Below are 27,052 nucleotides of genomic sequence, written 5' to 3'. Positions count from 1 at the left end.
TATTCCCGTGTAAGTCCTCCCTCCCCCATATTTATTAGCATAAAGGGGCGTGTTAAAGGGTGTGATATCTGCTGAGGGATGGAGTTTAAAGAAGAACTCCAGTGAAAATAACGTAATGAACAAAAGTGCTTCATTTTTACAATAATTAAAATCATAGTAAAATCTTTCCACTCCCTGATTTACATTCTGACATTTATCACATGGTGACATTTTTACTGCTGGCAGGTGATGTCAGTGGTAGTAGCTGCTACTTGCTTTTTTGGCAGTTGGAAACTGTTATTTCCCACAATGCAACAAGGCTCCCACAGTGTGACGTCAGCACCATGGTCCTGACATCACACTGTGGGAGGGGTTTTACCACAATATCAGCCATACAGAGCTCCCTGATTATCCGTTTGTGAAAAGTAAAACATTATTCATTGGAAAAGGGGTAGCAGCTACTGATTGGGATGAAGTTTAATCCTTGGTTACGGTTTCTCTTTAAGGCATCAGGCCATGTGTTCCTGCAGTCTCCTGAGTTGTTAATACGGCCCTGCTTATGGTTATGGTAGAATACTGCTGCTAGATGTGACTATCCATGAAATGAAATGATAGCAGTCTTGATTTATTCCAGGGCTATTATGAGTCAAGTGGTTTACCAAGCTGAAAATGACCCATTTAATTTGGTCCTTAACCTTGTCTCCCTTTGGCTGTGGCTTGCCTTCCATTAATGGGCTTGTAGACTTGCCTAGTTTTTGCTCTGGTCAGGCAGCAGCATTGGTGGGCCATGTGATTTGTTGTTGCAGCACATCAGTGAGGGATGGCTCATTAACATGCTCACATTACAGAAGGAGTCCTGAAAAGAAAATAAATAAAAGAAAGTGTAAAAATAGCCCAGGGGGAAGCAGACAGTCTTCCGCTTCACAGCACCGCCAGTAACTAGCTGTGCTCCAGTTTTTACAGCACCTGTCTGTGTCCACAAGGTAATAAACGGCAAGTTTGAGGCCTGAGACCTCGGTGTAGAACTGAGCTTAGTGTTATATATTACCGTTTGGGTACTTGTTAAATCACTTTGTGGCTGCCTGAGAAGTTATAGGCCAAGGCCAGGTTTGTTACAGAAAAAAAAAACAATCCTCTACAGATCAAGTAGTTGTTTGATGGAATTTAAAGTGGATCAGAGATAAACTTTTACTCATTGCATAATTGTGTTCCTTTCATATAGTTTTATAGGACATTCCTCAAGCCAAATACTTTTTTTGTTGTATTACTCTAATTCGCTATAAACTAAACCAGCCTCGCCCACAGCTTCTCCAGAGTGCCTTGGCACTGTAGCAAGGGTTTATGGGAGCTCAGTCTGGGCAGGAGGTTACTAGTGAGAGATTTCAGAGGCAGAGGGGAGTGAAGTTTTCACAGACTGAGGGTTGGAGATGCTATCAGCTTGCCTGTGTGTAATGTGACAAACAGAACATGGCCTCATTGTATCACAGGAATAAATGATTATAAACTGTTGAAGCTGTTTGCAGCTAGATTTGCTGTGTAAACTATCTAAACTTTAGATAAGATATATAGACAAGTTACCCGTTCTAATTTAGTTTTTCATCTCGGATCCGCTTTAAGGCAACTGCGTTAATGTACAGTATTGAAGTGTAGGCTCTGGATTTAATATGTAGTCCAAAAATCTCTGTGTTATTGCATTTGCTTGCTTCAGCTTTCAGTAGAAGCTAGGCCCGGGGAAATAGATATGGGATTACTGGCGATTCATACTCCATACTGCAGGATCTGGTGAGTCATTCTTAGAGCTGGTTCACACTCGGTACACTAATCGAAATCGCGATTTTGCGTTGCAGAATTACACAATTGTGCCGCGATTGGCATTTGTCATTCCCGTTCAATAGAATGAGAATTGCATCGCAATTGCCCCCAAAATGCTACATGTTTCCGATTTATGCACATCATAAATGCTGCAGTCATAATGCTCCCATAGGGATACATTAGCAACAGCAGCAAAGCACTAAAAAGCAACCGAGTGTGAACCAGCCCTTTGGTATGGATGCTTACTAGAGCTGGATCACCCACAAGGCAACCTACACAGGTGCCTAATGCTTTTTAAAGTAAACCTGAAATCATAAAAAATGTACACTTGCCTCAGTTGGAGAAAGTCTTTGGATAGTCTAGAGGTTTTGCCCCATCTGCACTTCTCTGGGACCCACTAAATCTTCAACAACGTGTAACCCGCACTGTGCTGGCACACGGACTGCCTGGGCAGTAGCATGGAGCCGGTCATGTACTGTTGTTTGTTGTTTTTTTTTTTTTTTTGGTTTGTGCATGAGCGGCTCTTTGCTACTGTAAAGAAGTGCGCAGTGCGGCCATATTCATACAAGAAGCCGGTGGCATAGTGGTTTTGTCTGGGGTTGTCTCTGGATCATCCAGTAAGTATACCATTTTTATTTTTCATTCAACTGTACCTGAGGGGGCACGGGGGGGTCAGATGGGACACAGGGGCATGTTCCCTGCTTCATGCCATGCCTCTGTGTCCCCCGTGCCACGCTCTCACCCCGCAGAAAAACATTGGCAAGCAACTTATGGACAGCTAAGAGGCGGAAGGGCGTCCCTTGCAGGAGAGGCGCCCCTGCAAAATGCAAGCTCCAGCATTAGGAACGCCCCTTCCCCAGCTGTCATTGCCTCTACACTACCTCTACTGCCCATTTCCTGACTCCCCTCTGCCTCTCTGCACTGTGATGAGACTCAGACAGTAATACCAACCAACTGTATATAAACTTATAATTGTTTTGGGCAATTTCTCCCTCCTGTGTATGAGTCATGTGATCTACATGAAATTCTATATGGTAATTATGTCCCACTAATCCTTTAAAATTTTCTTTCATTTTTCTAGAATCCTGAACAGTAATAGGATTACAGAACTGAACAATGGTTCCTTCGAGGGACTCTATTTTTTAGAAAGACTGTAAGTATTTGTTTGGCGTTGTTATCTCATTGTTTGTCATAGATCAGAAATCGTGAGGGAATAACGAGGACATATTGTGTTCATACTGGTAATACAGGATTTATATGTGCTTTCTCATGCCTATTACAGTTTCAGAATACTTATGTTTTCATTTATAATTGATAAAACGGCTTCATTCATCCCTCAATCTCCATTGGCACGTTTGTGAGCAATGTGCCTGGCTGATAGACTCAGCTGAGCATCGGGGAGGGCATTGCTCTCCCCACTCACCCCGCCTACTTTGAAACGCTCCTTTCCCCACTCATCCTTCCCACCCCCAACCCCTTTACTGCACAGCACACTCAAACTTGCTCAGATATAGAGTGTCAATTAAAATAGTAGCGTTGTTCTGCTGTATGTAGTGAAATGGCCATTAATACGCTACCAATCCTCGCTGTTTTCTAGCTTGTCTGATCACACTTTTGATCGATAAACTTTCCCCAAAAAAACAGAAAATGATCGATCACACATGTTGGAAGCAATACAATTCTGGCGGGTTTTAATCAAAGTAATTAAATTGGCCAGGAAATTTGATGATGGAACATGTAGCTTTAGTTTCAGAGGTTTTTATTCAGAAACTGTTTAACATATATACAGGATCTTCTCAAAAAATAAGCATATTGTGATAAAGTTCATTATTTTCTGTAATGTACTGATAAACTTTAGACTTTCATATACTTTAGATTCAAATACACACAACTGAAGTAGTTCAAGCCTTTTATTGTTTTTCTTATTGATGATTTTGGCATACAGCTCATGAAAACCCAAATTTCCTATGTCAAAAAATTAGCATATTTCATCCGACCAATAAAAGAAAAGTGTTTTTAAAACAAAAAAAGTCAACCTTCAAATAATTATGTTCAGTTATGCACTCAATACTTGGTCAGAAATCCTTTTGCAGAATTGAGTGCTTCAATGCGGCGTGGCATGGAGGCAATCAGCCTGTAGCACTGCTCAGGTGTTATGGAGGCCCAGGATGCTTCAATAGCGGCCTTAAGCTCATCCAGAGTGTTGGGTCTTGCGTCTCTCAACTTTCTCTTCACAATATCCCACAGATTCTCTATGGGGTTCAGGTCATGAGAGTTGGCAGGCCAATTGAGCACAGTAATACCATGGTCAGTAAACCATTTATCAGTGGTTTTGGCACTGTGAGCAGGTGCCAGGTCGTGCTGAAAAATGAAATCTTCTTCTCCACAAAGCTTTTCAGCAGACGGAAGCATGAAGTGCTCCAAAATCTCCTGATAGCTAGCTGCTTTGATCCTTCCCTTGATAAAACAGCGGACCAACACCAGCAGCTGACATGGCACCCCAGACCATCACTGACTGTGGGTACTTGACACTGGACTTCAGGCATTTTGGCATTTCCCTCTCCCTAGTCTTCCTCCAGACTCTGGCACCTTGGTTTCCGAATGACATGTAAAAGTTGCTTTCATCCGAAAAAAAGTACTTTGGACCACTGAGCAACAGTCCAGTGCTGCTTCTTCTCTGTAGCCCAGGTCAGGCGCTTCAGCTGCTGTTTCTGGTTCAAAAGTGGGTTCATGCTTCCATCTGCTGAAAAGCTTTATAGAGATGAAGATTTCATTTTTCAGCACGACCTGGCACCTGCTCACAGTGCCAAAACCACTGGTAAATGGTTTACTGCCAAAATCATCAATATTAAAACAATAAAAGGCTTGAACTACTTCAGTTGCGTGTATTTGAATCTAAAATATATGAAAGTCTAATGTTTATCAGTACATTACAGAAAATAATGAACTTTATCACAATATGCTAATTTTTTGAGAAGATCCTGTATATGGAGCAAACAGTGTGCCACTATGGCAATCATACCTTCAGAAATCATGATCTTCTCAGGATATGACCGGGTCAATAACAAGCTTACTACTTATTCAACTAGATGCCACATATTACAGACACAGCAGTAAGGAGATGAGTAGAGTGGCACGTTCTACAGGCCTTGTTGCCCAAAAGGAGGATAGAGGGATCTCTATGCTACATCTACATCTCAGATCAACTTGACCTCCGTAGACCAAAAACAGGACACTAGAGGACAGTCCCACCACATATAGATAAATGTGCCATGCTCACCACATCGTCAATAGCATATGTCTGAAGCTTGGGAAAAGTTGTACTCTTACTGGGGTCATGTAAGCCCTGTGGAGGAGTTTTAAGTTGGTTTCCAGGAGTGAGTGATATAAAATATGGCCCTTATTCAATTCACGTTTACTCCTTGGTGATATTTTTACATCTTATCAATAAAATGCCTTTAAAGCTACCAACAAGGAAGAAAATACTATAATTCTGACAGTACGGTACTTTTTTTTACCTAGTTTTTGGTACTTTTTCATTTGTAGAGCGCTGAAAAGTTATTTAAAACAATAGATGATTGATTATAATATTAAACTTAGGAGAAAAGTGAATTGGATCAGGCCCAATCTTTAGACCATTTTTAGGTGTCCTTTTGGCATTAATATCAACTTCCCATCTGGACAAAATGGGGTCCATGGTTGCTCTAGGATGAGATGATCGTGATGGTAAACTATTAAAGTATGAAATAATACTGACTTGTAAAGGAGATAGAATGTGTAGCTTTAGGGAAAACAAAGGAGTGCAGTTTCTTATATCTCAGCTGCTTTTCCTGGTTGAAACACAAAAATGAGTGAATAAACTGAAATCTTCTAGAAGTATGTAGTCATGTACTATGTGTTTTATATTACACTGTAGAGGGGGTATGGCTGTATTTGCTGGTGTGGCAGATGTAGGAGAGTCCTGGGGGAGTGTGTGGGCTGGTCTGTCATGTTGGTATGCTGCACAGGAAATTGCCTCTCTGGGGGACAAAGCCAAGAAATGGTCCATGCCTTTTTACAATGCTTCCTCCCTTTTATACAGCACACCAGTGGAATGCACAGCTACAGCCAATTGCTTTTTCTTTTGTGTTTTCATTGGTTAGTGCATGTTCTGTTCCCACTCTTCAAAATATAATATTCCATTACATTTCTTAATGTATCTTTTAAGCATAGTGTACCATTTATCATTCTTTCAGATAAATAATCATTTGCATTGGTACCTGTCCTAATTGGGCTTACATTTTGCTGTCATTACCATGTGTACACAGATTGGAGTCAGGATTGGGTAGGAAGCTCTATACTACTGTTGATACTCCTACTGAGATGGTCACCAAAACTCAGCTAATTTTGGCCTGATCTCATGTCTGGTTGCCTGTACAAACATTGGCTTTAAAGTACAACTGAAGTGAGAAGTATATGGAGGCCGCTATATTTATTTCCTTTTTATACAATACCTGTTGCCTGGCAGCCCTGCTGGTCCATTTGGAAGCAGTAGTGTCTGAATCACACCAGAAACAAGCATGCAGCTAATCTTGTCAGATCTGACCGTAATGGCAGACACATCTGATGTGCTGCATGCTTGTTCAGGGTCTATGGCTAAAAGTATTAGAGGCAGAGAATCAGCAGGACAGCCAGGCAACTAGTATTTCTTAAAAAGAAATAAATATGTCAGCCTCCATATAGGTACCTCTCACTACAGTTGTGCTTTAATGGAAACCTGTAGGGGAAAAAAGTGCCCAGTTTGGGTACTTACCACAATAGAGGGAAGTCTCTGGATGATCCAGAGGCTTCCCCTGTCCCACTCCTCCTCACCATTCCTCCACTGTCCCCTCCACAAAACCCCTTGCTGACCCTTGTCTACAGCTCGCGCCTTCCCAGTACCAAAGGCTCACTTGGGAAAAGCCGAGGCCAATCAGGTCTGCGCTACTGCCCATGTGCGAGCCACCTGTACAGTAAAGTGGTCACGATCGGGTCAATATTACTGTGCAGGCGCTGTGTGGCCATGCTTCACTAGTCTCTGTGGCTGAGCGGCGTTTCTTTTTTAAATACAATATTCATTTATAAATAATTTAGTCAGTGTTTGCCCCCCTTGTAAAATCTTGCCTCACCCATACTGATGAGGGGGGGATGCAGTGTTCTCCCTAGAATTTTTTTTCCAGCTGGGTGGCATGAAAAAGTAGCCGGGTGGGGCAATATGAGAGAATGCAAGGCCGGTGCTTCCGTACACAACTCTGCTTATAGCATAGGAGGAGGGGAGCCAATGACAGCCGGGTGCTCATCAAAACTAGTCTGGTGGAGCACCCGGCTAAAATAGCCTGTGGAGAACACTGGGTATACAGATGCATATGGATGGACTTCATGAGAAAATTGATAACAGGACCATGAAGTTGCGTGGCATACACCATGTCCCAAGCATCTATAAAAATTCCTTCACCGCCCCAACTTGTGCTCCCCTACTGAGATCGTCACGCCGTCACACAGTCCTATACACAGGCTGCACCCTGATCTCCCCGTCACACGGTCCTATACACAGGCTGCACCCTGATCTCCCCGTCACACGGTCCTATACACAGGCTGCACCCTGATCTCCCCGTCACACGGTCCTATACACAGGCTGCACCCTGATCTCCCCGTCACACAGTCCTATACACAGGCTTCACCCTGATCTCCCTGTCACAGAATCCTATACACAGGCTGCACCCCGATCACCCCATCACACAGTCCTATACACAGGCTGCACCCTGATCTCCCCGTCACACGGTCCTATACACAGGCTGCACCCCGATCACCCCGTCACACAGTCCTATACACCGGCTGCACCCTGATCTCCCCGTCACACAGTCCTATACACAGGCTGCACCCTGATCACCCCGTCACACAATCCTATACACATTCTGCACCCTGATCACCCCGTCACACAGTCCTATACACAGGCTGCACCCTGATCACCCAGTCACACAATCCTATACACAGGCTGCGCCCTGATCTCCCTGTCACTCGGTCCTATACACAGTCTGCACCCTGATCACCCCGTCACACAATCCTATACACAGGCTGCACCCTGATCTCCCCGTCACACGGTCCTATACACAGGCTGCACCCTGATCTCCCCGTCACACAGTCCTATACACAGGCTGCACCCTGATCTCCCCGTCACATGGTCCTATACACAGGCTTCACCCTGATCTCCCTGTCACAGAATCCTATACACAGGCTGCACCCCGATCACCCCATCACACAGTCCTATACACAGGCTGCACCCTGATCTCCCCGTCACACAGTCCTATACACAGGCTGCACCCGGATCTCCCCGTCACACAATCCTATACACAGTCTGCACCCTGATCACCCCGTCACACAATCCTATACACAGTCTGCACCCTGATCACCCTGTCACACAATCCTATACACAGGCTGCACCCTGATCTCCCCGTCACACGGTCCTATACACAGGCTGCACCCTGATCTCCCCGTCACACAGTCCTATACACAGGCTGCACCCTGATCTCCCCGTCACATGGTCCTATACACAGGCTTCACCCTGATCTCCCTGTCACAGAATCCTATACACAGGCTGCACCCCGATCACCCCATCACACAGTCCTATACACAGGCTGCACCCTGATCTCCCCGTCACACAGTCCTATACACAGGCTGCACCCTGATCACCCCGTCACACAATCCTATACACAGTCTGCACCCTGATCACCCCGTCACACAATCCTATACACAGTCTGCACCCTGATCACCCCGTCACACAATCCTATACACAGTCTGCACCCTGATCACCCCGTCACACAATCCTATACACAGGCTGCACCCTGATCTCCCCGTCACACGGTCCTATACACAGGCTGCACCCTGATCTCCCCGTCACACAGTCCTATACACAGGCTGCACCCTGATCACCCTGTGTATGTGCTGTCACTGGCTGCTGCCTGGAAAATGTTCGCTGACATTCCCTATGAACAGAATCCCAGCAATGCCACTTCTATGTATAGCTGCATCCTGAATTAGCTTTCAGGCATTGTGCTTGTGATGCCAGATCTTGAATATCCTTCTCATTAAACTGGTGGATTAATTGTGCAGTTAGAACAGGGTGTGACCGTCGTTAACACGTACATCACACAAACTGAAACTGCACGGGATTCTTAAATGTAATGATGCAAGGTGGATCTCCAAGATTAAAAAAGGGTGATTTCTCATAAAAACAAAAATGATATACACACCTGCTCCACAAATATGTACAGTATATAAATATACAATACAGATATGTGTGAAAAAGTGCTTTGAACATATATGCTTTTATAAATAGAAGTGGCAATAGTTTACTTTTTATCAATGCAACATCCTTTGGCCTCTTGCACACTGCAAGTGATTCAGATTCCGCTTTTTAATCTGTTTTTACTTCTGATTCCGATTCAGATTTGCAGTTTGTTCCCTGCACACTGCAAATCGGAATCTGAATCGGATGTAAAAACTGTTTGAAAAGCAGAATCTGAATCGGAATCGCTTGCAGTGTGCAAGAGGCCTTTAACAGATTAGAAGCCTAAAGCCGTGTGCACACGCCTGACTCGAGTTAGCTGAGGCGGCCTATAACAACCGCTTCAACTGATAATCCGGCATGTGTGCAGCAGCCGCAGGCTCGCAACGCACAAGCGATTCTCGCGATGGATTGATGGCGCCATCAATCACAGGTGTGTACACACCTTTAATCAAATCAATATTTGATATGATCACCCTTTTGATTTTAAACCGCAACAGTTCCTCTAGGCACACTATCAGAAAAGACCTGGCCATTTTCACATTAGAGAAATGGACATATTCACTGATTGGGCAGCACGGTGGTGTAGTGGTTAGCGCTCTCGCCTTGCAACGCTTGGTCCCTGGTTCAAATCCCAGCCAGGTCTACATCTGCAAGGAGTTTGTATGTTCTCCTCCCACATCCCAAAAACATACAGAAAAGTTAATTGGCTTCTCCCTAAATTGGCCCTAGACTACGATACATACACTACACGATACATACATATGACTATGGTAGGGATTAGATTGTGAGCCCCTCTGAGGGACAGTTAAGTGACAAGAGTATACTCTGTACAGTGCTGCGGAAGATGCTGGCGCTATAAAAAATACTTAATAATAAATAATAATTCTACTTGTGATTCTGCAGCCGATCTGTTTGATCAGTTGCAGTAAGTGGAATGCAAATATGGAACCTGAACTATTTTTCCCGGATGCAGATGCTATGAGAATGGACAGTGTCTATATATAATTGGCATTGCCAGAGCATAGCTTTATCTACCATAATTAATAAATACATAAAATCTGTCATCTTTGTTACTTGCAGTTACTTTACCCGGCTGCAATACACAGTCGTACCTGTTACAGCTCTGGAGCTGCTCATGTATTGCGCTACAGTTGACTTCCCGACAGGAAGTGATCAGTGTTTAATATTTACACTAGTGGAAAAGTATGCATTTCCTTTCATTATATAGCACTGGAATGCTGCCCAAAGACCAATTCATATTATTTCTCCATCCTTCATATGGACTCAGAATCTAATCTCCCACCACAGTCTACAATTTGTATGGGCGAAGTTAATTACCCTGCCAAAAAGAAACCTGCCAAAAATATCAAAGCGGGATTGACAGCTATAAAATCAATCCATTTACCCACTGCTTTGTGTTTATTATGCAGTCTACAACCTCACTCTGTAATGCAAGCATTCCAATATAATCATACAGTAAATGTTTCTTCTGTAATAAATTTTATCTCAGTCCCCCTGGCTCTATTTGGTATGTTGCCAACGAGAGGGAAGCTTGTTATCTCCCCTCCCACATTCCTGCTCCTCACTGATTGGCTGAAATAGGATCTGTGTTGTGCTCACGTGTTTTCAAAGCAACCTAGATATGACAGTGCAGTTTCTAGGAGAAAAAAAGACTAAGGAAATTACAACAGGATTGGCTTCAGTCAGAGGCAGTAAAGATGGAAATGCCTGAAACTGTTTTCTCTTTATTTACTATATAACATTCACTGAAATCAAAATGTAGACCGTACAATTCATGTTACCGTATTTTTCGGTCTATAAGACGCTCCTGACCATAGCACGCACCTAGGTTTAGAAGACAAAAAAGCAGGGAAAAAATATATACTAAACCTGGTGCATCCATCGTGAAGGGGTATCTTGTGGATCATGCCCCCTTGTGTCTCCATGTGGCCTCCTCTGTCCCCCATGTGTCCGCCTCTGTCCTCCTTGTGTCCCCCTGTGTCCTCCTCTGCATGGGCACAGTACAGGGAGTCCCTGACATTGCGGTGGGTTGGAGGTTCATATTGACTGGCATTCGCAAGTCAGGAACTCCCTGCATTTGGACTATATATATAAGACACAGTGAATCCCCCCCCCCCCCCCCCCCCACACACACACACACAGTTTTTTGGGGGGGAAAAAGGTGAGTCTGAAGCTATGTTCACATTATAAATCACCAGCGCTTTTTTTGTGATTGCCTTCCCTACGCTTTATAAGCACTTTTGCAGATCATTTTTTATCACTTCCTGACGTCAGTCAGGAAGTGAACTCTTCACCTGGAAATTAATAAATACAATGTAGTTATTCATGAAAATGCTGGGGAAATCGTTAAAGTGCTTTTTCAAGCACTTTGCGATTTCCCTATTCCTTTAATTGAGCCAAACTGGTACAGACAGCACTTTTTGGAGCAGGTCGGAATCGAAGCGCTCATATGTGGACACTCTAATAGGGAATCATCACACAAGCGCATTTAGGGCGATTTTCAAAATCGCTGGTGCTAAAAAACAAACAAACAAAAAAACGCTCTAGGTGTGAACAAGCCCTTCTAGTCCAAAAAATACATGTGTTTTTTTCCCCTGGGATAGTATGGCTGTCCCTGCTGCTTACATAAGCACCAACCTCTATGAAACGTTCAGGGAGGACAGGCTGAGTACAAAGTATTGTCCTGGAATATAGCTGCAATGCTGAGACTAACGTATATAGGTTTACTGTACTCATTCTGTCCCTTTGTTTGATCTGCAGGGATCTCCGGAATAACTTGATTAGCGTAATCGAGCCTGGTGCCTTTTCAGGACTAACTTCTCTGAAGCGACTGTAAGTATTGAGCTTGTAGATGAGCCAATAGCTGTATGACTAAAAATAAGAGCTGCTGTACTTTTCATTTCCATGTCCTCACCGCAGAGCACATTTAAACAATTTATTTTGCAAGCCTGCCAGCCTGTGAATTTGTTCCTTTGTACTCTGTGTCACGGAGCAGATTGAATCAAGATACAGCCCAGTTCTCGGGTTCCTTAAGTAGACAGAAGGTCGATTTTACTTTCTGCCTTTTTCAAAAAATGGAAACCCTTTGAAGTCTGGCAATATGAATATACTTGGATATCCAATACCATCTGCCAGTCTTTATCTATAAAACTGACAGGAGTGTTTTTCAGGGGGACACTGCTATAAATAAAAATGACAGTAAATAAACCGTGAATGATACATTTGTATTGTCTATTGATTTATATTTATTCCAGGGATTGCATTAGAAATTCTATATATCTAAATACAAATGTGTATTCCTAGCAACCATAGAATCCTATTCTAACAAGTAGAGAAAGAATGAGGCTTTATTTACACTTAATGCGGCACATTTTGCCAATGGGATACAATGCGATGCAACCCAGCACAATTCCACATAACGCATTAAAGGACAACTGAAGTGAAAGAGCAATGCCAGTTGCCTGGCAGCCCAGCTGATCTGTTTGGCTGCAGTAGTGCCTGAATCACACCAGAAACGAGCATGCAGCTAAGCTTGTCAGATCTGACAATGTCAGAAATGCCTGATATGCCACATGCTTGCTCAGGGTCTATGACTAAAAGTATTAGAGGTAGAGGGTCAGCAGGACTGCCAGGCAACTGGTATTGCTTAAAGAGACTCTGAAGTCTCCTAAAATTCAGGTTTTTATTGCAAAAACCTCTTTAACATTATTGCCCTAACTAAAATGCTGCATCCCCGCGGCTGAACTGTAACTAAATTGGCCCAAACTCCCCGGGGCACACTTGGGGAGCGCTTCCTGTAGAGGCAGAGCTTTCAGCTGCAGCTCTGCCTCCCGGGGCAGCAAGATCCACGACCAAGAAAGTCGTAGATTTTGCGAGGGGAGTTGGGGGCGATTTTACTTATAGTTCAACTGCTGGGATGCAGCGTTTTAGTTAGGGCAATAATGTTAAAGAGGTTTTTGCAATAAAAAGCTGAATTTTAGGAGACTTCTGTGTTTCTTTAAAGGGGAATAAATATGGCAGCCTCCATATCTCTCTGACTTCAGTTGTCCTTTAAATGTAAATAGGGCCTTAATCACCACCTTACTTATATTATAGGCTGTGCAGTCTTGACTAACTAATAAAAAAAAAAAAAAAAAAAAGTGCTGAGAGCCTCAGTGGGTCCGATTTTTCCTTTTTGCACTTGGGGTTGTGGATGACTGGTCACACCCCCTGATTACATCATACTGGCTTCTGTACCTGTGTGCAGTTATGTAGAATTGATGTGTTGCCAACATGCATCCAGCTTCATATCCTCAGGGGATCTGCTGGTGCTCTGTGGAGCTGCATTATAGGGAGCAGACAGCACAGCCTGGTGGGTAAGACTTAAAGCGGAACTGAAGATTAGTTAAAGACCAACAGTTTCACTTACCCGGGGCATCCCCAAGCCCCCTTCAGCTGCCCTGTCCCGTGCCAGTCCTCTATGATCTTCCATTCTTCTGTTTCGTTACTGCTGACTTGTAAGTCCATGGCAACTGCTGCGCAGCCCTGGCCACACGTATCCTTCTTCGCATCACCGTCTGCTGCAGGATGGTAATGCGAAGAAGTATATGCGCGGCCAGGGCTGGGCAGGCGCAGTTGCCGTCGGCAGTAACTAAACTGTACTGCGGCGGAGAACGGAGGATCGTGGTGGAGCGGTGCGGGACTGGGCGGCTACAGGGGGCTTGGGGAAGCCCTGGGTAAGTGAAACTGTTTGTTTTTAACTAATCTTCAGTTCCACTTTAAAGGAACAGCAAGGAGAACGCCAGCGCATACCACTAAGGCTGCATCTGAAATGACCACCAGCTCAGTGTGTAGCACCTATATAGACTTTCTGCACACTTCGCATTCAATTCAGATGCAAATCATATGCAAATCTGCTACTACTTATCATGCAAACAGGAAACTCAGGAGGAGGGGCTGGGAGCAGCTAACCTGACAGTTACAAAGTTAAGGAAAGGTGGGGGGGAAAGGCTGCGCATCCCTAAACATATGTTGCAATTGAATAGTTAATCGCACAGGCATACACCGCCCTTGCCAGACTGAAAAGTGCATGCCCTGCATCCAAGACAAGTGCTAACATTTATTAAACTAGGAGGTGCTTTAGCTTCCAATATGGTTTGCATGCAAAGTATATTATACTAGACACTTGGCGCAAGTGTCTAGTATAATATACTTTGCATGCAAACCATATTGGAAGCTAAAGTACCTCCTAGTTTAATAAATGTTAGCACTTGTCTTGGATGCAGGGCATGCACTTTTCAGTCTGGCAAGGGCGGTGTATGCCTGTGCGATTAACTATTCAATTGCATCATGTGTTTAGGGATGCGCAGCCTTTCCCCCCCCCCCCCCCCCACCTTTCCTCCACTTTAAAGGAAACCTGAAGTGGGACTGATATGAAGTCTGCAATATTTATTTTTTAAACCATATTAGGTGCCTGGCAGCCCTACTGATCCTTTCTCCAATACCTTTAGGCATAGACCCTGAACAAGCATTCAGATCAGGTGTTTCTGACTGGATCAGCCGCATGCTTGTTTCAGTTGTGTGATACAGATACTACTGCAGCCAAAGAGACCAGCAGGACTGCCAGGAAACTAGTATGGTTTAAAAGAAAATAAATATGGCAGCCTCTGTATCCCTTTTGGTTCCTGTGTCCTTTAAACACAGTTTTCTGTTCAGAATCACATTCAATTTAAATTGTTATCTCTGGCAACACTTTCTAAAGCCAACATCATTCTTTATTTCCTTCTTTCCTTCCTTCAGCACAATGTAGTTACATTTGAAATAACTTATTAATGAGAATTGTGTTTTTGAAATTGTGTTTTATAGAGACCTTGCCAATAACCGGATTGGATGCCTCAATGCTGATCTATTTAAAGGTCTTCCCAACTTGGTTAGACTGTAAGTGCAGTTTTGTCATCATTCCTTTTAACTGGTATATAGAATGAAACTATTTTATTAGAAATTGTATCTTTTAACTGTGTATGTAGAAGAGCAATCGTGATCTCTGTATGCTGAAGGAAGGTGCCTACAGACATTGAGAGGTGACACCTGCCCAAACTAACCACACCCAGCACTCCTTGTCCACTGGCTACAAAAAGGAATGCTTGGCTTAGCTGAGTGCTGCTGTTACTTCTGTGGCAAAAGGGCCCATGCAAAAAAAAGTGTTGTTTCATCAGCAAACCTTATACTACTTAAAGCGGTATAAAACCCTGACATAATATTCAATAAAAACATGTTTTCCTACTTTTTACATGCAATACGGTTATCATATTTGCTTTTGTGCATAACTATTATTATTCATTTAGAAATTACAAGTTTCCAAAGTCCTTTTTTGCTGTGAGCACTGACTTTGCATTTTATTCATAACTGCTTTATTCATCTTCTAATGCAAGCAGAAATGCTTTCTGATTGTCTGACTGTCTTCAGGAGAGAACTTTTTACATTCCTCACTTGATACAATTAAGTAAACACAAGATAACATTATCTCCAGTTTGGATGCTTCCAGCTTTCTCTGCACTGAGCTTCTAAGGGGGCCCATACACCTAACGATTTTCCTGGCGATTTACAGCAGATTCGATTTCTGTCCGAAATCGATCGTTCCTGTCGATCCATTCGTGCGGAAGATTTTGCTTGATCGCCGGCAGGTCGGAAGTGCGGCGTTTGAATGCCTGACGACTGACGCAATAGAGCGGCAATACATTATTGTCACTATCTCCGTTGTCTTCTTCTCCGCTGGGCTCCGAGTCCGGCAGGCTTCACTAAACTTCCTGTACCGGCAGGAAATTTAAACAGTAGAGCGCCAGCGGAGAAGAAGACAGCGGAGACCAGGGGACTCGCACCGGCCGAATCAGGTAATGTATGCAGGGGGCGGCAGCAGCTTCACAGATTGTGATCGGTTTCATGCTGAAATCGATTCACAATCTGTTTGCAGTAAAGGCAGCCATGTGATCCCTCTCTGATCAGATTCGATCAGAGAGGGATCTATCTGTTGGTCGATCTGATGGCAAATCGACCAGTGTATGGCCACCTCTAGTCCTGTGTTTAACCCTTTGCTGTTCTAGTAAAAAAAAAAATGGTGGTAGTATATAATATCCGGTTCAGCACCGAAAATCTCATGCATCCGAGCAGCGTTCACCTCCCATTCATTCACCTATAACTTTATTGCTACTTATCACAATGAATTGATCTATATCTTGTTTTTTCGCGCCACTAATTAGGCTTTCTTTGGGTAGTACATTTTGCTAAGAATTATTTTTTTGTAAACAGGAAGATTAAGAAAGAAATGAAAAAAAATCATTATTTCTCAGTTTTTGGCCATTATAGTTTGAAATTAATATACGCTACCATAATTAAAACCCATGTATTTTTTATTTGCCCATCTGTCCTGGTTATTACACCGTTTAAACGATGTCCCTATCACAATTTATGGTGCCGATATTTCATTTAGAAATAAAGGTGCATTTTTTTCAATTTGCGTCCATCACTATTTATAAGCTTATAATTTTAAATAATATAATAACATACTCTTTTGACATGCATATTTAAAAAGTTTAGACCCTTGGGTAACTATTTGTTGTTGGTTTTTTTTTTTTGTTTTGTTTTTTTTTTACTGTATTTTTTTTTTTAAAAATAAAAAATTTATGTGAGTCCAGGTACTTCAGCCAGTCTGGCGTAGTGCGCATGCACATACTCCGTCGCCGGAAGCGTACTACACCTGCGCAGTACTATTGCACAGGTGCAGAACGCTCCTGGCTGTGGAAGCGGCATGCGGCCGGTCTGCACTGACTAGATGAATTACCAGGACTCCTAGCAGAAGATCCAGGTGGTGGAGGTGGACAGTGAGGGACTGATTAGCCTGAGGAAGCCCCAGGTATGTATAAAACTTTTCTTTTCATCCTTCTCAGGTACCATTTAATTCATAGTCGCAAAACCAAATTTTAACCACATATCAAATTATTTGATTTCATCAGCAAATGAGTACATTTGCATAAATCCGAATCCACGCAGAATTATTTCCATCTCATTGACCATCTCTGTTAGTGACACGGCTACACATCAGGCTTTATACTTACAGCATAGATGTTATTTAGTATATATAAGAGATTCCTGTGTACACATCATATATACAGTCACAATCAGATGTGTATATCTGACTTTAAAAATTCGGGGACTGCTTTATTGAAGCAGCACAAGTAACTAATTTTGATTGGTTTATTTTATTTTTGTGGACGAAGCACAGCTATTACTGTATGTATAAATTATTTATGAAGACTATTATCTGAGAAATAGAACATTTTATCATATTTTCTATTTTAATTACAGTTTAAGTTCATTAGGAGTCGGTGCATTTTTTCCCGACTCCGACTCCAGGCACCCAAAATTGCCCCGACTCCACAGCCCTGGAGAAATGTATGACCAGTGGCTACACCACTGCATTATTACAGCATAATCCCTTTTTATAGAAGTTGTAAGATGTAACCAGTATGCTTCTTAGATGTACATCTGATTAACCTTCATTTCCAGCATGGAGTTGGCACAAGGCAAGGGGGGTGTCAAGTGGTCCCCATGTTCCTCTTGGTGTATGTAGTCTATGGCCTTTATTAAACTCCTTTTTTTTTTTTTCGCCTACATTTCCCCCTAGGTGATATTTTTGCACCTTATCAATAAAATGCCTTTAAAGTCACCAGCAAGTAATACAATACTTCTGACGGAACTTTTTCACCTACTTATCCAGTTGCAGAGTAATTTAAAAATGATTTTAACCAGAAGATGAAAATTTATCTCAGAGGAGAAAACTTTGGAGACTAAAGCTCAACACACACCATACAATCTTGGTTGTACAGATTTACCAAATCTATGTAGTATAAGGGCCAACAGATTGAAAATACCTTGTATAATTGATTGGATAAGCTCTTATACTACATAAAAGTGGTAAGATTGAACAACCAAGATTGTATGGTGTGTGTTGAGCCTTAGGCTGGTTTCACAGTGGGACGTTAAAGTCCCACGTTACAGCAGCCAGTAACGCAGCCTAACTCACAGCACTGTAAAATCAATGTGCTGTTCACAGTACGTTGCGTTACATTGTAACACAGCATGATTAAACAAAGTGCTGCATGCTGTACGTTATACTGGGCTAAGCCACGTTAGACTGTTTGCACATGCTCAGTAATGTTGGAGGCGGCCAGCCACATGGCTAATTAATATTCACTGCACTGTAGTGACTGGTGGTGGAACTCGTAGTGTTGTCCGGATCATGAACGAATCGTTCATTTGATCCAGATTTTTTTTTGTGAGTCGAATAATCCGGATCATCACAATGAAAGATTCGGTTCACAGTGGATGTCTGTCTGGAAGAAACAGGAACATACAGAATGTACAGTGCAGGGAAAGTCCTGTCCTGCTAGTCATTTCACCCCCAGTCTGCTTCCCTAGTAAAATGATTCAAATGATTCGGTTCAAATGATCCGAATCCTTAAAAAGATCGGACTTCCTATCACTAACCTGGAGCGGCTGCTTTGAGAGCTGCATAACGCAGCTCAATCTGACATCCAACTTCAACACCACCATACTTTGCGACCATAACGTCTCCTAAAACGCAACGTCTTGGTGGGAAAGTAGCCTAAGTGAATTGAATAAGAGCCAATACCTGTGTTACCAGTAATATCAATGGATTGTGAAATCCCTATCTAGACTGTGCAGCTGGGTTACTTCTGAAAAAGAAACCTGCCACAGCTACTTTTAGTACAGCAGAGTCCCGATTATCTGGAACTCGACCAACCAGCAATCTCAACTAACCTGCACAAACCACTGGCAGCCCTCACATTGGTGAAGGCCACCTTCTTAGGTTGTTTGTGGGCTCTGCTGTGTATAAGGACTGGGTTCCACGGCTCCCCCAAGGTTAATATTCTTTCAATGACTGTATTTTAACATTTATAATACAGAGTTCATGGTGTGTGTATAGAGATGGGTAAAGTACTGTTTTAGTTAGGCTTATATTTAATATGAAGTCTCAAGCAACCAGAAAGTATACTTATCCGGCATCTGCCTATCCCTGTCGTTGCCGAATAATTGAGACTCTACTGTGATGTGTTTGTCAACCAACTACAGCACAAACTTAGATCTTTGTTTTGATATCAAAGAGAAGTTAAAATTGTTTTCATTGCTATGAAGTGGTTAAATCTCTCAACATGGACAGAGGCAATACACATTTATATCTTTGATTTAGAGTAAAACCTTATGCACATGCTAGAGGGTTCTCTGCCGAGGTGGCCATCTCTGCCAAGAATCTTGCATGTGTACGACGACCACGAAGCGTCCCCAAGAGATCTGGAGAGACAGATCATCTTGGCGAAGCACAGGCTTAACCGATGGTTCCCCCCCTACTCACCCAGCCTAAGCAAACCACTCCGTTGTGCGCCATGCCGCCATCCCTCCTCCTCTTTTCCATAGTAACCAAATACCTGTAGGCTAGGGAGATGAGGAACTCCAGCCTAAACAAACACACTGTCATTAAGTTACATTAGTTATGTTAATTAAAATAGATAGGTAATATAATCTCTTACCCACACTATTTAAAAAAAACAGGCAAATGTTTGATTTCATGAGGGCAGCCAACTTTTTGGTTGAAAGGAGGTTACAGGGAGCATGAGATACAGTTCCAACTGTCCTGTGTCCTGAGCGCCTCTCCCAGTTGCTAGGCAATGGGAATAACAACATAGGAAATCCCATCATGCTCTGCACAGCATCAGGAAAAAAAAAGCCTGGGTTTTTTTTTCTTTGATGGGTGGAGCTTAGCTAAAAATGCAGCTAAAAATGATGCTTTGGTAAGAAAAACAAAGTTCTGATGCTGTGACACTGTTAAAGAAACACCAAGCCTTTTCAGTTCTGCTGAGTAGATTTTTAGTCCGGAGGTTCACTTTAAATCCTGATTCCTAAAGGTGACTTTAATCATACATGTGTACACACCGTTACTCCCACTGGACACCCAGTTCTTACATCAATGCTTTTGGTGTCACTGGGTGTGGAAAGGAGGGAACGCTTAAGAACTGGTTCACAGATATAAAGTGACTGAGATGCTAATATGCACTCTGTCCAAAGCTAAAAATTACAAATATAGAAATAATAAATGTTTTGTCCGGAGTCTGGTTTTAACATGACTATCATAGGGTTTATGACACCAGCAAGCATCTCACAAGTCTCGATATTCCTTTCTGTATTTCAGATTTTTTTGAAACCAATAAGAATTTCAGACGTTTGGAGTAAAAACACTTTGGTAGACTTGACACATTCTACATGCATCTCCCTTTCTAACATGCCTCGGCTCTGTTTTGTGACTTAAACATCACAGACCTAAAAATATTTCTAACTTCCAAAACAAGTAGAACAAATGTTTACCAAATGTGGAGAATCAGGACAGGAAATTTTAATGTGTTTTTTATAATGTTCCAAGCGTTGTTCATTCTTCCGTTACTTGAAGTGTGAATCTGAAAGTCAATGTTCTTTTCTGGAAAGCTGAGAAATATCACTAAGCAAGGACTTTGTGTTCATTCTAGATTGTTTTTGAAGGTACTTGACTGATTATAGGAAGGGAAATTTCATTTTAGGCCTTCTCTGATGATAATAATGAGCCTGTGTAAAAGCTACTGCCAGTGCCAACATTCTGGTCTGCAGAGTATTTGCTAGGATGTTAAATAGCCAAGTTGGAACATGTATCTGTGAAACTGCTGTATTCCTACATCTATGCAAGATTTTATGATTTCCTCCATTAGATCCAAGATGGGCTGGTGCTTCCAAAGAGGTAAACTGGGCAATTTCCCAGGGCTCCAGAGCTGGCTGTTGGGCCCCTAGAAAGTGTTCATGACAAAAAAACGTATGAAATGAGGCTGACTGTTCTACTATATTTAGTGACTGGAGTCCACACATTGTTACCACAATGTCTGTGGTAAGCTCTACTGATAGTAAGGAAGTGGGTTTTTTCCCCCCATGGGTCCTGCTACGTACCACATCTTAGTGATGCTCCACCAGCGTCGATGGTTAGCGCTGTCCTGTATAAGACCATATACAGTATGTTTGTTGTATGTTTCATCTATAGTCTCTATTCAATGTCTGGCTTTGTCACCATCAGGTCTAATGCTAAGTCAGTTTTGTTGTGGATGTGGCATGCACAAATATCAAAGTATAACTGCAATATCAAAAAACTTGACCAGGATAGCAGTACTAATGCATTGCAGCATTTTTTTTGGAGCCAGTACATAGAATAATTATCAAATGAAGTATGGAATCCAGACAGTGCTCGACCACAGACAGTTAGTCCATAGAACAATAGAATGGGAAAGAAGGTCCGCACTTTGTCCAAAGTATCCAAAATAGAAATCTTTATTATGGACGTACACAGTAAAATAACCAGCGTTCATCAACAGCTTATGTGTTTCAGACCGATATGGTCCTTAGTCATAGCTACAACTAAGGACCAAATCGGCCCTAAGCATTTAAGTTGTTGGTGAGCACTGGTTATTTTACTGGATACGTCCGTAATAAAGATTTCTATTTTGGATACTTTGGACAAAGTGCGGACCTTCTTTACTATTCTAATTAAATGAACTGAAACCAAGACGTGTTGTCTGCAACATGATTTTAATATTTATTTTTCGCATTACCGCAGGCATTTACAGTGTAGTATGAGAGCGTAAATTGGCCAGAAGCTCTGGTTAGCTTTGGGTTTATGGCCAAACTGGAAGTGTCCAATCTCTCTTGTATATAGTACATCTTCATATCTGGGTTTTCCAGCGGACGGCAGAACAATCTAGCTTATGATACTAATAGCTCTTTCTGGCACCGCCACCTGTAGGGATTTGCTGCATGGTCTAGTTTTGTTACTCACATTTACATTAATAGGTGGTGCTTTTTGTTGTATGTTCAGCTCATACCTGTTTGTTTTTATATGTCTGTTATGTTTTCTTTTAGCAATCTTTCTGGGAATTTATTTTCTTCGTTGGCACAAGGAACATTTGCTAACCTGATTGCCTTAAAATCATTGTAAGTATCATCTGTTTGTGTTGCCTCCATAGATAACTGTGCAGTTTGAAGGTTATTATTATTTAGTGCCAACATCTTCTACAGCGCTTTACAGACTATATGTAGTCATGTCACGAACTGTTGCACAGATGGGCCCAATATCTAATCCTACCATAGACCTATGCAATGTTCCCCTAAGCTCTTTTAGCCTGGTGCTCCACCCGGCTAATTTTGGTGAGCACCCAGCTTTCATTGGTTGGCCTTTCTATCCTCCTATGCTGTAAGCAGAGTTGAGCCAATATTGCATTCCCCCATCGTGCCCCACCCGGCTACTTTTTCATGCCCCCTGGCTGGAACAAAATTCTGGGGAGAACACTGCATATGTCCATTGTAGTCTAGGGTTAATTCAGGGAAAATCGGTTAACTCGTCTGGAATGTCAGAGGAAACACACGCAGACATGGGGAGAACATACAAGCTCAATGCAGATAGTGCCCTGACTGGAATTGGAACCAGATACCCAAGAGTGCTGTCCACTCCGCCACTCTCCCTGATTTTCATTCTGAAGTTTATCACTGGTGGTGACCTCTTTAGCTCTGCCAGGTGATCTGTACAGAATGTTTTGTAATGAGAGTTCTATGCACAGAGAGAGATATTGCTTGCTTGGCAGTTGGAAAAAGCTGTTATTTCCCATAATACAACGAGGTTCACAGACAGCAAACTGTCAGGACATTGGTCATGACATCACATTGGGAGGGGTTTCACCACAATAGCAGCCATACAATCCACCTGGGTGCTCTATTTGAGGAAAAGAAAATATTACTTGTGGGAAAGGGGATATTGGGTGCTGATTTTTATGTGATCTGTACTGTTGTACTATCAAGAGTAACTAAGCAGCTTGGGGCGACCCAAAACCACTAGGAAAGTATAGGGCACTAAAACACAGCTGAATATGTGTAAGTTATGTAACTGCTTTACACTTTAACATTGATGTTAATCATATTTGTAAGGAATACTGGATGACTAGTTTCTCTGACTAGTGTATGTACTGTGTGGTCTCCTAGGTCCCATATTTGCCATATTAGGCAGGTTTTGCAGGTATGAACAGTGGCAGAACAATGAATCTGATGTGTGCAGGATCCGTAACATCCTTTGTGCTGCAACAAAGCGAAACAAAGGAAATATCCATTGTAGTCAGCTGCACACAGTGTAAAATCAATTTAGCGTGAAAAAGCAAGCACTGTGACCCTAGGGCAGTGGCATTGTCTGGCCTACTTCTCTGAATGCATTGGGAATGTGTGCGTGAGCCCTATACATACCTGAAATAGTACAGAAGTGTATTTAGCAGTGCTTCTCTGGGAAATTGCAGTTACAGCATTCTGGTTCATAGAGGGAACATTTATCAAAACCCGTACAGTGGAAACTTGAGCAGAACTGGCACACAAACCAAACAGATCTCCAGATCAAGGATTCTGATTGGTCGGACTGAGCATCAAGGCTGTAGCAATGTGCTTTCGCAAGTTGGTATTGCGGAGAGGACTTGAGAAGCTTTATTTAGGGCCACAATGCCAGCACCACTTGCTGAAACTATCAGGGCTGTGGAATCTGTACAAAAATCATCCAGCTCTGGAGTTTATGAAACCTCTGACTCCAAGTACCTAAAAATTGCTCAGACTTTGACTTCGACTCCACAGCACTGGAATGTCTAGTGGATTTTTACAGTTAACATTTAAAAGCAAGTTGAAGACTTTAATGTGATAACCTTAAAGGACCACTATTGCGAAAATTCTAAAATTTAAAATACATGTAAACGCATGCAAATAAGAAGAAGGTTTCCTGCAGAGCAAAATGAGCCATAAATTACTTTTCTCCTATGTTGCTGTCACTTACAGTAGGTAGTAGAAATCTGACAGAACCGACAGGTTTTGGACTAGCACATCTCTTCATAGGGGATTCTCAGGGTTTTGTTTATTTTCAAAAGCATTTAGTGGCAGTTGCTCTGTCCAACTGCCAAAAAGTGTGCAACAAACAGGGAATCTGGCCAGAATCAGTGTATTAATCCTTTTCAGGGAATATCTCTATAAAGAATAAGAGCCTTGCTGAGAATCTCCCATGAAGAGATGGACTAGTCCAGTGATCTGCAAACTTGGCTCTCCAGCTGTTAACTACATGTCCCACAATGCATTTGCCTTTATGAATCATTACTGTGGCTGTCAGACTCCTTCAATGCATTGTGGGAATTGTAGTTCCTTAACAGCTGGAGAGCCAAGTTTGCAGATCACTGGACTAGTCCAAAACCTGTTGGTTCTGTCAGATTTCTACTACTTACTGTAAGCAACATAGGAGAAAAGTTATTTATGGCTCATTTTACTCTGGAAGAAAAATACTACGGTGCTTATTTGTATATGTTTACACGCATTTTACATTTGACTATTTTTCGTGATAGTGGTCCTTTTTTAAAGGTGAGGTGGCTGCAACATATTATATTTCCCGCGAGGCATGCACAGACGCATGCGCAGAAGCTGCGGGAACTCCAGCAGATATGCACCAGTGCTTTCAGCAATTATTTTAACCATGGTAATGGGAGTGGATCAGCGAACAGGAAAGTACCAACATCTACAGGTAGGCAGTAGGACATTTATTTAAAAAAACAAAACTATTCCATGCACCCCCTTACACTTGGTACTACCAGCCCCAAAAGCCTTGTAACCATGCTAAACGTTTCTCAGCTGAGGTGGCTGGTTGGGTCCACTTTATTTATTGATTTATTGTATTTGTAAAGCGCCAACATATTACGCAGCGCTGGACATTAGTTTAGGTTACAGACAATATTTAGGGGCAAAATGACAATACATGAATACAAGAAAGACCAGATCATGCAGCACAGTATGAGTACAAGGTAATGCTTAGTCAGTCACTGGATGGGAGCATGGAGATTAGGCAAGTTAGGCTCACTCAGATGCATAGCATGGGCTCACAGTAATGGAGGTACATAATCGGGTGATGCGGAGGGCTGTCAGGCGAAGTTCATTGGAAGAGCGGAGTGGGCGGCTAGGTGTGTACCTCTGACTAAGATCGGAAATGTAGGTTGGACAGGTTTTGCGGACAGATTTGTAGATCAGACACAGTAACTTAAATCTGATTCTGGACTGGATAGGAAGCCAGTGGAGGGGTTCAAGGAGGAGATCCGCCGTGGTGGAGTGATGGGAGCAGTGGATAATTCTGGCTGCCACATTCATGATGGACTGCAGTGGGGCTATTCGGGTCATAGGGAGACCAGATAGAAGGGGATTGCAGTAGTCAAGGCAGGAAATTATGAGGGCATAGATGAGGAGTTTGGTGGTGGCAGAGGTCAGGAAAGGGTGAATCTTACAGATGTTACGAAGGTGGAAGTTGCAGGACTTTGTGAGGTTTTGGATGTGGGGAGTGAAGAGTGAGAGTGCGGAGTCCAGGGTGACACCCAGACAGCAGGCTTGTGAGGTAGGGCGAATGGTAGTGTGGTTAACAGTGACATACACATCTGGGAGGTTCATGGATGGCCGGTGTGGGAAGATCATAAATTCAGTTTTGTCTATTTAGTTTCAGTAACCTAGCGGACATCCAGGAAGAGATTGCCGATAGGCAGGAGGAGACCTTGTCCATGGTAGTGGTGGATATGTCAGGGGTGTGGAGGTAGATCTGGATGTCATCTGCATACAGATGATAGTTAAAACCCATGGAGGAGATAACCTTGCCAATGGAGGATGTGTATAGGGTGAACAGTAGGGGCCAAGGACCGAACCTTGGGGGGCTCCCACCGAGAGGTGGTTGGGGGTGGACGAGGACTCATTGAAGGCGGTCGTGAAGGAGCGGTTGGAGAGGTAGGATGAAAGCCAGGTCAGGGCGAGATCGTGAATGCGGAGGGACTGGAGGAGTAGGGCATGATCTACTGTGTCAAAAGCAGAGAGTTGAAAGTGGCAAAAAGATGCCGGGGGTTGGAAGCTTGTGCTCCGATGAGCTTGGTAAAGTATTCCTGCTTCGCATGAGCAAGGGCAGTGTGGAACTGCAGCAGGTTATTCTTGTACTGTAGGAAATCCTGGTTAAGTCTAGTTTTCCTCCATTTCCGTTCAGTGGCTCGTGTTTTCCTCTGGAGGTTGCGAGTGTGGGTAGTGCACCAGGGCTGTGGATTAGGGGGTTGGTTGCGGCGAAATATTGGTGGAGCAGCTTTCTCTAGGGTTGATGAGAGAGTTAACTTTAACGATAACTAAGCTGTAAAACAAAAAGAAAAATCCTGTCAGGTGGGACAGTAGGACTTTTTTTTTTTTCTCACTTTGCCCTTCTTGTCCGTTTGCAGAGAGTTTCAGACAGATTATCTTCTTTGTGACTGTAATCTTCTGTGGATGGTTCGGTGGATGAAAGCCAGAAACATTACAGTGCGTGAGACCAAGTGCTCTTACCCCAAAGCACTTCAAGGACAGCCAATCGGAGCTCTGAAGCCAGAACAGCTGACATGTGGTAACTATTTTCCCCCTCTAACTTATGGTTCGGTTTCCAGGACTTCCAAATGCAGCTGTGGTGGGAGTTTTATTCCCTGACCGTGTATAATGGGGAGCCTGAGAAAATGCACTCCGACTGAGCCCAAAGTGCCAGGAGGTTTCGCTGATTGAGCAATTTAACTATTAATATTCACATATGTGAATTGTTTAAACAAGACATGTCATTTTGGTAATCCGGTCCTGCAAATGATCAGCAAGCTAATGATAATTTGCTGTCAGCAGGAACAGTACAAGTGCACAGTATTGTAAGATCATCTGCTTCAGGCCTCATTCACACTGGAGTGTTTTACTAGTGGTTTCAGCTTGTCTGTAAATCGCTAGTGCTTAAAAAAGCGCTATGGCAATGCAAATCAAAGGTATTGTTAG

At 42.8% G+C, this 27,052-nt stretch overlaps 1 protein-coding gene across 2 annotated transcripts in view; it reads left to right on the top strand.

The window, feature by feature from the left end:
* ADGRA3 (adhesion G protein-coupled receptor A3) overlaps positions 1–27,052 on the top strand; it is a 99,475-nt gene that overhangs the window by 23,586 nt on the left and 48,837 nt on the right. For both annotated transcript variants that reach the window (XM_068278087.1, XM_068278095.1), the window contains exons 2-6: positions 2,873–2,944; positions 11,879–11,950; positions 14,963–15,034; positions 22,103–22,174; positions 26,485–26,645. In XM_068278087.1, the coding sequence (XP_068134188.1) occupies positions 2,873–2,944; positions 11,879–11,950; positions 14,963–15,034; positions 22,103–22,174; positions 26,485–26,645 (449 nt within the window). The remainder of the gene's footprint in view (positions 1–2,872; positions 2,945–11,878; positions 11,951–14,962; positions 15,035–22,102; positions 22,175–26,484; positions 26,646–27,052) is intronic.

The sequence above is a fragment of the Hyperolius riggenbachi genome, chromosome 1 (assembly GCF_040937935.1).
Source record: "Hyperolius riggenbachi isolate aHypRig1 chromosome 1, aHypRig1.pri, whole genome shotgun sequence".
Taxonomy (NCBI): Eukaryota; Metazoa; Chordata; class Amphibia; order Anura; family Hyperoliidae; genus Hyperolius; species Hyperolius riggenbachi.
This window is presented reverse-complemented; position numbering and strand designations above follow the sequence as displayed.